Below are 12,938 nucleotides of genomic sequence, written 5' to 3'. Positions count from 1 at the left end.
TGAAATTTAAACATGCAACTTGCTAATTAAAAGGCAAATACGTTAACCACTAAGCCACCGATACTGAATGTTTAACTTTTGGTTTTAACCACTATGGGTAAGCAACACATGATCCCTCATTGTTTCATGTAACGTTTTTATATTTAATTATTAAGTATTATCATCAGAAGTTATATATAATAAAGCACTTACAGTTCTTTTTATTCACCTACAAACCTCTAATTATCTTGTATTGAAAAAATCACTTTCTCACCTTCAAGGAATTAGAATCAGTTACAAATGTAGCATCTATGCAAACTTCACATGCAAATCGAAATAATCCGGATTATCAAAATCTGTATCAAGAATGGAGTATATTGCATGAAAACAATTTACTAAATTCAGTGCCGATTTGTACAACTAACTCACCAATCACAAGATCCTCGTTTCCACAGTCCACAACAGCTGGCGGTTCATCACCCGGCCTATCTTCTGTTGGTACAGATGAAATGATTAATAGTGATACAAAAGTTGTTTTCGCAAGTAAGATGTTATTGTCATTTATTATCCTAACAATGTTGGAATTTCACCTTGTATCATTTCCTTAACAAATATTGTGAATTCTGCTCGTGTATCAGGCTGCATAAAAAATTTAAGTTTACTTATGTTTATAATTACGTAACTGGTTTTAGATAAATATTTGATTCGTTTATATAATTTAATTAGTTAAATCTTGAATGATGTATATTATTTCACTGGGATGCAGTAATTCGAAATAATTTTTTCAGTTTACTGAGATCCCGAATATGCTTCACGTATGTCATGGTGTAGTGAATAAGAACACAAGTCGGGACAACCAAATGTATTTGAATACAAATTACAGAACGTCTTAATAAAATCTGAGAATCATACAGTAATTACTTTATTTGCAAAATGTTAATCAATTGTCTCGGACTTGATTGTTCTTTCGTTTCCACACCAATCATTCTTTGTTCTCGTTCTTTCTCCTTCGATCTTCCCAACCTTCTCCTTTCAGACATCTCACTTTTGATTCGTGGTACTACTTATATCTGTCGACATCAGTAGCCCACACCGCAATAGTATTTGGGACAATTCTAGACCAATATTTATAGGAAAAAATAATTCAAGAAAAAGAGGTTAACAGTACAGTAAGGTATCTTATGAAGAGAAGAGATGTTCCTTGTGAGAGTGATTTGTTTTTCTACGTGAATGACCTCAGCCGTGGTGAACAATTAAAAGCAGTTCAATAATGGATCATACAAACTTCCCCATGTTTCATTGAAATCGATACAAGGATGCGCCCTGAAAGTTGATATAATACTATAGCGTAATACTACCATTGAGATGTATATTAACTGACTAAATGTAATAAACCAGGAAGTGTTCGTACTAAGAAAGGGGAACGAATAAAAATTAACTAGCAGTTCGTTTTAAAATGATTTGCTTTGGTATTGAATACATTTGGTGACTAAAAATGTTGAGATATTAAACTAAGTTACGATGGACCAATTATACTGAGAATACAATTGCTTATTATGAATTAGAACAACATTTATAAACGAACAATATTGCTTTCGACCAGATCCTCATCAGACTTCACTCTAATATGCAGTAATATTTATATGCATATATGAAATTATTAAACCAATCAAGACAGTTCATGACTCAGTGTTAACAGTGGATTAGACTGCATAAATAAACATAATAAGTTAAGAGTACAGATTGGTAGTGTGATGACAAATGTACTAGTTGTGATAATAGTAATAAAGGCTTGTATCCATGTTTCATAGTGGGAATTAGGTCCTTTCTATAACAAATTATTTGATTAGAGTTTAATTAGAACGACAAACCACATTCTAACTCGTTTTCTTATATCTCGTCGGCACGGAATTAAATGGTGTGAAATGTATTAGCAGCACTGACATTTCAGTACTGAATGGTTAGATTTTCAGAAGACGAGATTAATTACAAGTTTTTGATTTTTACGGATTACATTAATAAATCACCCTTTTAATGCTCTATCTTTTGTCTTCTCTTGGTTTACTGTTTTTACTCAATGGAATTATTTATCACTTTATATTGCCCTTTCAGGTGCGCCAGTAAACGGAGTAGGCTTTAAAACAAACATATCTTGGCGTTGAAAACAAACGTGTTTAGTCACATCCATTTGTGTTTTCTAAAGCTCGTTTAAATAATCTTCGCTAAATATGGTCTAGTGTTTTCACTCACTCATTCCTTATATTTAAATACCGTAGAGAAGGATAAGGAACTGTATTAGCATTCTTGGAATGCTTCTGGATAGTAGACTTGACTTCTGATAGGCATTCAAATATCTTATATAATTTGTTCGTTTCCATATAATCTTCTTTTAACGTATCATGGTTTGGTTGTGGTGACATACTAAACCATGCAATCTGCATTTTGAAAAGAGATGTAATTATAGATCATATTTGGTGCATATTTGATATATAAAATGAGATCAATTACCTCAATCAATATGGATTTTGAGGTTTCGCCAACTGCTCACGTAAACTCGATCATTGAATGTAAAGCTCTTCAGTGAAGTGTTGGTCGCAGACTTACTGTTACTCCTCGTGGAGGAGCATGGACTGCCCACCAGCACTCTCCATCCAACCCTATCCTGGACAATCCTTTTCAGCTGTTATGCATCCTTTTCATATCTGTTTTTATTTCCCGACGTAATGTGTTGTTTGGCCTTCCTCTTTTCCACTTCCCTTCAGGATTCCAAGTTAGGGCTTGCCTCGTGATGCAGTTTGACGATTTTCATAATGTATGTCCTATCAATTTCCATCGCCGTTTCCTAATTTCCTCTTCAGCTGGAAGCTGGTTTGTTCTCTCCCACTGTAGGTTGTTGCTGATGGTATCCGGCCAGTGTTGGTTGAAAGTATCACAAAAAGTAGCAGAATATTACTTTTATCTAATAAAATAGCACACTTCTATTCAAAATATCAAGTAGAAAGCTGCATGTTATTGGAAGTTATTTTTATGAAATAATTGATTATGTAGCATGTATTTTGTAAGGTATTTGTTCGATTGTAAAATTAATATGCATTTATTACCCTTGATTCTTGTGAGTTTCATGTAAAATTCTTCCAATAAATATATAGTTTTAGATTCTGGCCTATAACTATCAAATAACCTACATTTTTACATCATCTGTATACTGCGAATTTATCAAAATAACTATGGGTTTACGGGATTTTGTTTAATAATACAATTATGATAATGTAGGATAGAGGTTTTAACAGTAGAAATTCTATGATAGACATCACCATTTGCTGTGCTAACTTAGGTAACTTCTTTTCACAAACCACCAACCCAGTCTCTATTCAATCAGAAAAGCCTTCAAATTAATGCACAATATATCTTCTGTCCGACTAGGAAAGTACTAATTAACTTGTCGTTTCACTTAAAACACTATTCAATTTTCAATCTATACACTGAGATTTTTGCACACAAGTTAAAGGAGAAAAGTAATACAAATTCGTATGACTGTTTTCACAAAACTTATAATTGTATTCGTTGTTTAATACTGTTTAATCGACTTGAGTAACAATCCAAGCTATATTGGGGATACGTCATAGAGGCCCAAAGGATGGGGATACGTTTCTTTCTCTCTAAATACAAAATGTTTCCTCAGAAACGGTCTGCATCAATCCCTAAACCAATGATTAAGAATAAAATATTTGAGGATGTCGACCATTTCACTTATCTTGGAAGTCTGATTGTTATGTTCGCTACGTGATTAACGCAGAATACGACACTCGAATGTATAGAACCCCCACAGTCGTAAATCAGAAGACCGGAGGAGTGCTTGTTGGGTAAGAATCAAAATGTACAGAAAATCATCGGTATTTATAGGTATTAGCGTTTGTTGTATCAACATTATAATTCAACCAATCCACAAATGGGCATTCTGTGCTACTGTCCAATAGTAGTATGTCACGTTGATATTCTAGAAAGCTCCATCACATTCTGATTGGATGAAAACTCTTCGACTCCTTGAAAGCCTCTGGAGGCTGTGTCGAAGTTCTCAGAAGCCGTCCTAACTCTGATCAGTCCTGATGGGTTGTTATCTGACGAAATCGTGGTTGCTCTTACCAATCTACATCACATTAGCAGTAGGCAAGGTGGTTATCTACCAGTCTAAGAATTGCACAGAAGTTCATTTTGTTAAACCCGCTAGTATTTGATTGCAGATGCCTTCGAGACATTGCGTATTGTATGAACTACTGACTGAGTAATTTGTGGTTCGACGGCTAATGTTGTTTACTACCACTGATACTGATACAACTAATTTGTCTTTTATTATGATAGCCTTGTTGATAACAGTATGGAAACTTGATCCTATCCATATATGCTTCAGGTTTTACACTGCTTGTAACTGACTGATTGAGTAATGATAATTATAATAGTAGTAATAACAGTAATAATAATAATAATAATTATTATTATTATTATTACTGTTATTACTACTATTATAGAAGTACTTAGTAGTAAACTAATGTGTAGAGAACCGGCCGTTGGTGATAAATATGCTTAAAACTCGTCACACCTCATTCATTCATTTTTTTCCTTTGTTCATTTGTCAATATGATGATTGCTGTACAACATTTTCAACGTGTTATGTTAGTCTGAATGACACCAATCACTTTTACTTTACTTTTAATCTATTGATCATATTTTTACTATCACACTGCTTTTTTCACCTCGTACTAATCTTCCTCAATAAAGTTATCAATCGACGTACTTTAACTATTGGATCTGAAGAAATAAAATGATAACACAACAAACCAATAAGTGTCCTATTTCTAGGTTGATTTCTGTCTAGTTGGCAAGTGAACTAGAAATTCTTTTTCAAAAAATAACTATATTCATCTTACCGTGTAGTTGTGTTGACTGTCATTATTTGTTTTCTTCATACTGTTCTTTTTCTCTCTTAAAGGTTTTACTTTGATATCGCTTACTTGTTATATGATGTATTTATTAAACAATACACTACATGTTTTATCCATAGTATACGAATCTAACTCAGTGGTCGTCGTCGTCGTAGTAGTAGTCCACTGTAGTACTTGGTTTTTTACCTATGTACGCATAAATATTTATTGTGGATTGTTGTTTCCGTTTAATGAGTTTATTTTGAAAGAAATTCCTGTCGACAATTATGTCATTATAATATCAATATTAATAACGACAATAATATTGGCGGTTCAACAAAAAAGTTTCTTTTTAAACACTTCTATTTGCTAAAGCTGTACAATTTTATTTATACAATCATTTTACACATTATGATTTGTAATAAAATAGAAAATTGTTTTCGATTAATCCCTGGTTCACTTTTTAATGACACAACAAAGTTCCATGGTGACCTAGTTTCAATTGACTCATAAATTCAACTATTAAATTACCATAATATCCACAAAACCCCTCTCTGAATAAAATCATACGTTTACTAGTGACTGTCTCCAAGAAGTATTTCCTAGAGTTCTAGTGAGAAGCAGTGACCAGTGGAGTTCAACCGGGTTTGTTGTGAGATAGTAACTCACTGAAGACAATGTTAGATGTGTCGTTCAATTTTGTGGATTAGTTGAAGTTAGACATTAATAGCGTTGGATGCCGGCTCAGTGGTCTAGAGGTTAAGCGCTCATGCACGAGACTGATAGGTCATAGGTTGAAATCTTGCGAGACGGGATCGTGGATGCGCGCTGCTGAGAAGTTTCATACTAGGACAGAACGGTCGACCAATGCTTCCAGGTTTTCCATGGTGGTCTAGATCCAATTGACTCATGAATTCAGCTATTAAATTTATTTTTATCAACTAACTACATAAATAAGATTGTACAATTTTATTTAATGAAATATTTGAAAGGTGATTTTCTTGACTAAACCTTATTTATTTTGCCTAATGATGTCACGGGTTGCTTTCCTAATTCTTTAATTATGATAACAATCACGTAATCGTCAGTCTACTTCTAACGGATTAAGTTTAGTTGTAACTTCGTCAAATACTTTTAATTTTATATTGTAATAGCTGTTAATAATACAGTAGGCAATGTGTTTAAACCCTCTACATCAATTCATGTCCGGTTATATTAATAGGATGAAATGAATACCCAACTCGTTTGTTTTACTACTTTTATGTGTATTTTGTATGTATATGCCTTTAAGTTTTGCTCATTTGTTTTTCATTTAGATCGCTCTATCGTATAGTAATGGGTCTCTCCTCTCTCAATATATATATGCTAGTCACTCTAGAGTTCGACTTTTCTCACAAACTTATATTGTCATACGTCAAAAAAAGAGACGAGTGAACTATTTTGTTTATTATCTTTAGTATATTTTATAAATTAATAATGTACCTTGTTTGTTTATGTATCTATCCGTGAATTAAAATAAGATCAGCGATGTGTTTATTGATTTTTCTTACATTGAAATCACTTAGCAATTGTTTACTTGGAAATTATCTTTATATTCTCTTGACTATCTTGAATGTTCATCATTTTAATAGAATGTTGTAGTAGGGTATTAGCTAAAGTAAAAGGCTTATATGTTTAGTGAAACGTAAATCTCCTACTTTGACGTATTGATCTTATATTAGGTCAGTTTTCTGTGTTATTCAACGTGTAAACTTTCGTCAGTTTTTATTAAATGTTAATGTTTCAACTAAAATCAGTGACTGGCTTGATTAAACATAGACTTGGACGTGTTGCAACCAACTTTTTTTTCATGTACGTACCTACTTGTCCCATGAAAGAAAAATTTCCATACATTTCAAAGAACATTGACATAGTGATGGCAATTAATTCCTTCATCTTAGTCATTCACTTAAATTGCATACTCTGTCTTTAGCCACATGTCCAAAATCGGATATCTTGGTCTATTAGTTGAATTTATTTTTGTTCCCTTAAGACTACTGGAATTGATTATCAAATGAACAGAAATATTTATTGTTATCTTGTTGCGATATATTAGGAACATACGCTTAAGTTAGAGTTTCAAGTTTATCATCTACTCTTATATCAACTTGGTGTTTGTTTGTGACCACAAAATCTGGTAGTAAGTCTAATCAAATCGTTTATTATTTGAGGGATGATCGCTTAATATTTGGTTACCGATACTGAAACCTAGTTCTGATCTGCGGCTTTATTATTGAGTGTACAAACGTGTACATTTTCTAGTTTTAAAGACTCTCATTTCTAACTTATTTAAAAATAATTTGAGAAGAAAATACTTAACTAGTATAAAAAGAGTAGGAAGTCACCTTGACCAGTTGGATTGTATATTGTCTCGTGATCCTTGATAGTTAATACTTCAATATAGCATAATTCGTACAAACTGTTATGGTAGAATCACAAATAAACGGTTTAGCTTTTATCGTCTCACTGATAAATGATCTACTGACTATTAAGTTTATGTTGACACCAGCTTCAATGAAAATATCGAAATAAGGATACTTTCCTACTCTTAATTTTATACATGATTTCCAATTCTTAATACAACAAGTAAATCAATGTTATTAATAGTCTATTGTTTTTAAACATGATTAAACTAGTTTGAATAATTATGATTCTATATTGTACTATATTCTACTCACAATTTGAGGTACAGTTAAGGTCTATATCTGTGAGCTAATAATATAAATCAACTTAAAACAATGTAGTGATGCGGAAAAATCTTTATGTGTATATCATCGCACTTTTTAAATACTCACTGATAACAACTAGTCTTGTATTTGGACGACTCTGTTTATGAATATTCTAACGTCGAAATCTGAAATTAAATTCGAATTTATAAACCAATAGTAAATGTCTACTCTTGAGGCCAAAATCATAAATAGATCCGTTCTTAATCTATAGCTTGAAAATTGATTCTCTCCAGTTAAGTTTTGACTTAGTTGTTACTCTCCCTCTTCTTGTAATTAGAAACTTTCCAGCTTCTAAATACTAAATGACATCTTTTATTTCTTAAATAATAATAATAATTTTATATGTTATACTTCTTTCTCGTTTAGATTCTATGACTTCACCGATTGTTGGATCTGCTCCAGTACGTAGTAATCCACTAAGCAGTTTTCCGAGAATAAATTCGCCTGTTTCTAGCACGAATTTCTCCACCCGACCTACTGGGGGCGGTGGGACTGTCATAGACTCACCTTTAAGATTAATACGTGCAAGGTGTACATCGTTGACAGTGTCTACAACAGGGGTTAATAGTTCATCTAGTGATGTAAATATGCCTTGTGTACGACTTCATGCCCCTGAATATCAACAACAGCAGACTAATAAAATGAGAAATCAACGTATTTTTCAACCAAATCAATCTCCTCAACCACGTATTTTCCAACCCGGTAGTCAGTCACAGTTATGTTGTTCACAGTTCCAATCTAAACCTATATCACAATCTCAGCATCCTTCATCTTCGTTATCTCCTCAGCATCATTTAACTGTTCAGCATCGATTACAGCTATCTAGTCGTTCAGGAATAACTTTTGGATCGATTCCAAATCAGCAATACATTAATTCACACAATATTAGTGCAAGTTTACCGGTGAATGTTAATCCGTTACTTTGTGGTATACAAGATTCTGACAATAATGATTTGAACGATGATAAGGTAAACTGAATCCACGATTATATTGTTTATTATTACCATATGTGTTGTTTGCCTTTGTTGTTGCCAAACACTCGCAGAATTAACGGGGAAAGAAGACCCTGTTGATCTTGACTCTAGTCCGACTTTGTGAAGAGACATGATGGATGTAGTATAGGTGAGAGCTGGGTCCTTCGGAGCCTAGCGCAAATGAAATACCACTGCTATCATTTTTTTCTTTACTTATTCAGTGGAACGGGAACGAAATTATGTGTTTAGTTCTGAACACATTCCAGGGTGCGTGGTCTATCGCTGAGTACTTCGGTATCTTGGTCATGTCATGACGAGTTGTGTTGCAAATCACAATCATCAAACGTAAAAAGAAAATACATAGATACATTTACACTCATGTCCGTTTATAATGATCTTGAATTATGTAGATAAAGGAATTTCAGATTCGTATCACACTTATCTACTTCGACTTAAGCAACAGAGATATCATACATGGAGTATGAATCGAATCTCAGTACATCAAAACCGTACCTTGTAAATTAGTCTTGCTAACTTTAAACATATTAATGCTATATTATTTCATACAAGGATGATATCCTATCCCGGATAACTTCACACAATCTCCTTGTGGTAGTCTTCATTGTCTTGTAGTACATGAAGTGAACTTTCTAACTAATTGCTAATTGAAATATTTTATGAGACAACATTATTTTTATGTTTAAATGACATTGTATAATTTATACAAAATAGATTTCATTGTATGACAAATTTAAACTTGCGAGTAAACACTAACTTTACAATGACTGAAGTCAACCTTTGTGAGTACGTCGTGAATTTATACGTTTGTTTTTCTCCTGTGGAATTGTTTATTACGGAAAAATACCAAATGTAGGATTTTTAATAACGGAATCGATTCTAACGATTTTCACAATTCTCCTTCCCTTATGGAAGCATTCCACAGAACAATAATGTTGAGATTCTTCGTTGGTGTATTTTAACACTTCACTATTAGCTTATCAATCAAAATTTGACTTATAATTATGTGTATTGGTTTAAGAAATATACAAATTTTCTCAAGTGGTTCCATAAGTGAAGCATCTACTTGAAATATCACGACCATTTGAGTCAGGCACAGTGTCCAGGAATCCATGAAACTCATCTATCAAATTCATCTTCCTTAATATGTGGCATTTCAAAATACAATATACTCTCAAGTTATCAGTATTTGACTATAAACGCTTTGAAAGCATAGCTGGTGTATTTTGGTATCATTGAGTCAGCAATGTTGAGGTTAGATACAGTGAATCTCCATCAACTGTAGTAGATGGGGTATGTATTACGTATCTCTAACCACCATCTACATTGACACGTATTGTTGCCTGATGTAGGGTTAGATAGGTGTAATATTCCTATATGATCATCAGTATACATCGGTTGTCACTGATATAATCTGGTTCATTCGAAAACTTATGGTATTTCATAAGAATCTTACTGTAGAGTTTCTTTGGAACCGAAACACATTGCATACTTCCAGTCATTTCGCTACAGATTCGAACAAGGCTCCACCTAAGTCTGTTTAGGCAATCCGGTAATCTCACCATGTGGTGTATACTGCTTATATCAACAGACATAAATAGTATGTAAAACCAATCGGAAGTCAGAAACTTGACAACAGAAGGTTAAGATCTAGTTTAAGAGAATAGGAGGGAAAATAGAAAAGAATTGTAAACTGGAAGAATCATACATAATGTGAAGGAAAAATCATCGAAATTTACAAATGAAGTATTCAGTGTATGGTTCTCATATTTTGCCAAGAGTTTCTGTAATTTTGATTATCCTTACTTGAGTTCTCTATCATTACAACCAAGTCTCACACTCGAGTACTTAAATCAATACTTTCAAAATGAGTTATATTCAGAACTAATTTCAAGTAGTCAACTAATGAATAAATATACCTACTCAAAAACCAAACTAAATCCCCATAGAATAGTTTTTTTTTAAAAAAAGAAATCAATATAATTGTCTGAAAATGTCTGTCTGAAGCCTACACTTGGTTCAAATACATCTATGATAATAACAAACTTAAAATATGTTTGATTGCTTTGATAAATACATTTCTTTTTTAAACATAGTTGCCTAGTTTATATTTAAACAACAACAAAAAAGTATGAATTAAGCTCAGATCATATAGGTCATTTATTAACAAATACATAATACAGTTCACATACACAGAATCTAAGTTGTAATCTGATCATCATCAATATTTTATATCTCAATCTGATCCCATCAGATCTTAATCGTAAAGTGAATTCAATTCATCAAATTATCTGAATATTACTATGATTATTTTTTAACTGTTTTTATATGTATATTTATTTGCGTCAATCATAAGCCAAATAGTAAGTTGAATTCATGTGAATAATGATATTTGTTTTCTACATTGAGAGGCTTATCATGGTAGTTTATGTGAACTGATTAATTAATAAACAGAATACACCCATTATGACATTAAATAAGAAAGAAAGATTAGTTCAGCGAAGAGTTCTCTTTTCGGCGAATTCATTTTCAAAGCTGTACAATCGTAAATATAGATACTTATTTTTACAGGATGATATAATACTGATAATAAACTTCTGTTATACATGGTGACAGTGAGGTTAAATAAACAAAGGTAAAAAAAAATTTTTTTTTAAACAAGAAAAGTTGAATAATCGTTTGATAATTAATGGCTGAAGTATTCATTGGGTAAGGATGGTTCAGCATGATAAAATAAAATGTTGAAACAGAGATGAAATGTGATCGGAATGATCGTGGAAATAAAATATATGTTACCACAGTTATCGACAAATGCACAAAAAACTTAATATCAGACCTCACTAAAAGTTTAAAAACCACAGAAACACAGCACAACTTTCCTAACAATCCTGAGAGATATGTGTTTAATCATTCTTCAATATCCCTGACAAATGTACAATTAGAAGCCTTATCTTTGGGGATAAAATTCTGTGACATAAATGAAAGAGTTAACAAAATCAACACACATGTTCAATTCGAAAACTTAATCAAACAAACAAATGGTTTTAATCCAATCTCTGATCAAGAATTCCAACGTTTCAAATCTACTCTTCTTGACAGCTGCAACCAATATATTAGCACAAAAGTAACAGGCAAAAGTCTACTTACAAAAGAACATAGAAACCAGATAAAACTACTTAGAAATAATAAAGACTTGATTATAACACGTCCAGATAAAGGTGCTGGTTTAGTGCTGCTAGATCGCAAAAGTTATGTTGAAAAAATGACAACGTTATTATCAGATGACACCAAATTCTCAAAACCCATCAAGGAAAAAAACAAGATTGAAATTATAGAAAAGCAACTAATTGATGTCCTTAAGAGAATGAAAAATGAGCAGTCAATCAACGAACAGGTCTTTGAGCACATAAAACCGACAGCATCAATAATACCGCGATTATATGGTCTGCCAAAAATAACCGATTCTCGATATGTCAGGACCCCCTTACCACCCTGTAGCAAAGTGCTTGGCGAATCTCTTAGAACCCGTTAGAAAACTCATTTGTAAACATTCCCTACGTGATACTTTTGAATTTATCGAGTACATAAAAGAAGTGAATGTAAGTGACAAAATTATGCTATCTCTGGATGTAGAATCATTATTCACTAATGTTCCACTCACTGAGACCATTAATTTGATCTGTAAGTACATAAACAACAATGGGATAGACATTGGGATACCTGAGGTCTATTTGAAGGAACTATTACTACGTTGCACTTGCAATGTACAGTTCACGTTCAAGGATGTAATTCACAGACAGAAGGATGGTATAGCAATGGGATCCCCACTTGGTCCATTACTGGCAGATTGCTTCATGGCCAGTTTAGAAAACAACCAACTCAAAAGAATTATAGAAAACCTCCGCTTGTATAAAAGGTATGTGGATGATATCTTTATCATTTGTGACAACAAATGTAACTTAAGGGATCTCCTAGAGACATTTAGTAATTGTCACCCATCAATAAAATTCACACTTGAAGTTGAAAGCAAACAAAATATTCACTTCCTTGATGTAGATATGACAAGAAAACAAGATGGTACTTTAAAAAGTTCTATCTACAGGAAACCCATGTGGAATGGCCAACTATCACACTTCCACAGTTGGGTTCCTATCAGCCGAAAAAGAAACTTAATGATAACTCTCGCCACAAGAATACGAAGAATCTGTAGCCCTGAGGTCGTAGAGGAAGAATTGAGCCTTTTAAAAGAGATACTTATCAAAAACGGATATCCTTCTATA

At 32.8% G+C, this 12,938-nt stretch overlaps 1 protein-coding gene across 1 annotated transcript in view; it reads left to right on the top strand.

Annotated features, from left to right (window-relative positions):
* The window catches only part of MS3_00010756 (uncharacterized protein), a 60,305-nt gene that overhangs the window by 33,714 nt on the left and 13,653 nt on the right, over nt 1-12,938 (top strand). Inside the window, exons 8-9 of the mRNA XM_051219152.1 lie at nt 261-522; nt 8,033-8,634. Of these exons, the coding sequence (XP_051067536.1) occupies nt 261-522; nt 8,033-8,634 (864 nt within the window). The remainder of the gene's footprint in view (nt 1-260; nt 523-8,032; nt 8,635-12,938) is intronic.

This window comes from Schistosoma haematobium, chromosome 2 (assembly GCF_000699445.3).
Source record: "Schistosoma haematobium chromosome 2, whole genome shotgun sequence".
NCBI classification, from domain to species: domain Eukaryota; kingdom Metazoa; phylum Platyhelminthes; class Trematoda; order Strigeidida; family Schistosomatidae; genus Schistosoma; species Schistosoma haematobium.
The sequence above is the reverse complement of the archived record's forward strand: the minus strand, read 5'-3'. Positions and strand labels throughout refer to the sequence as shown.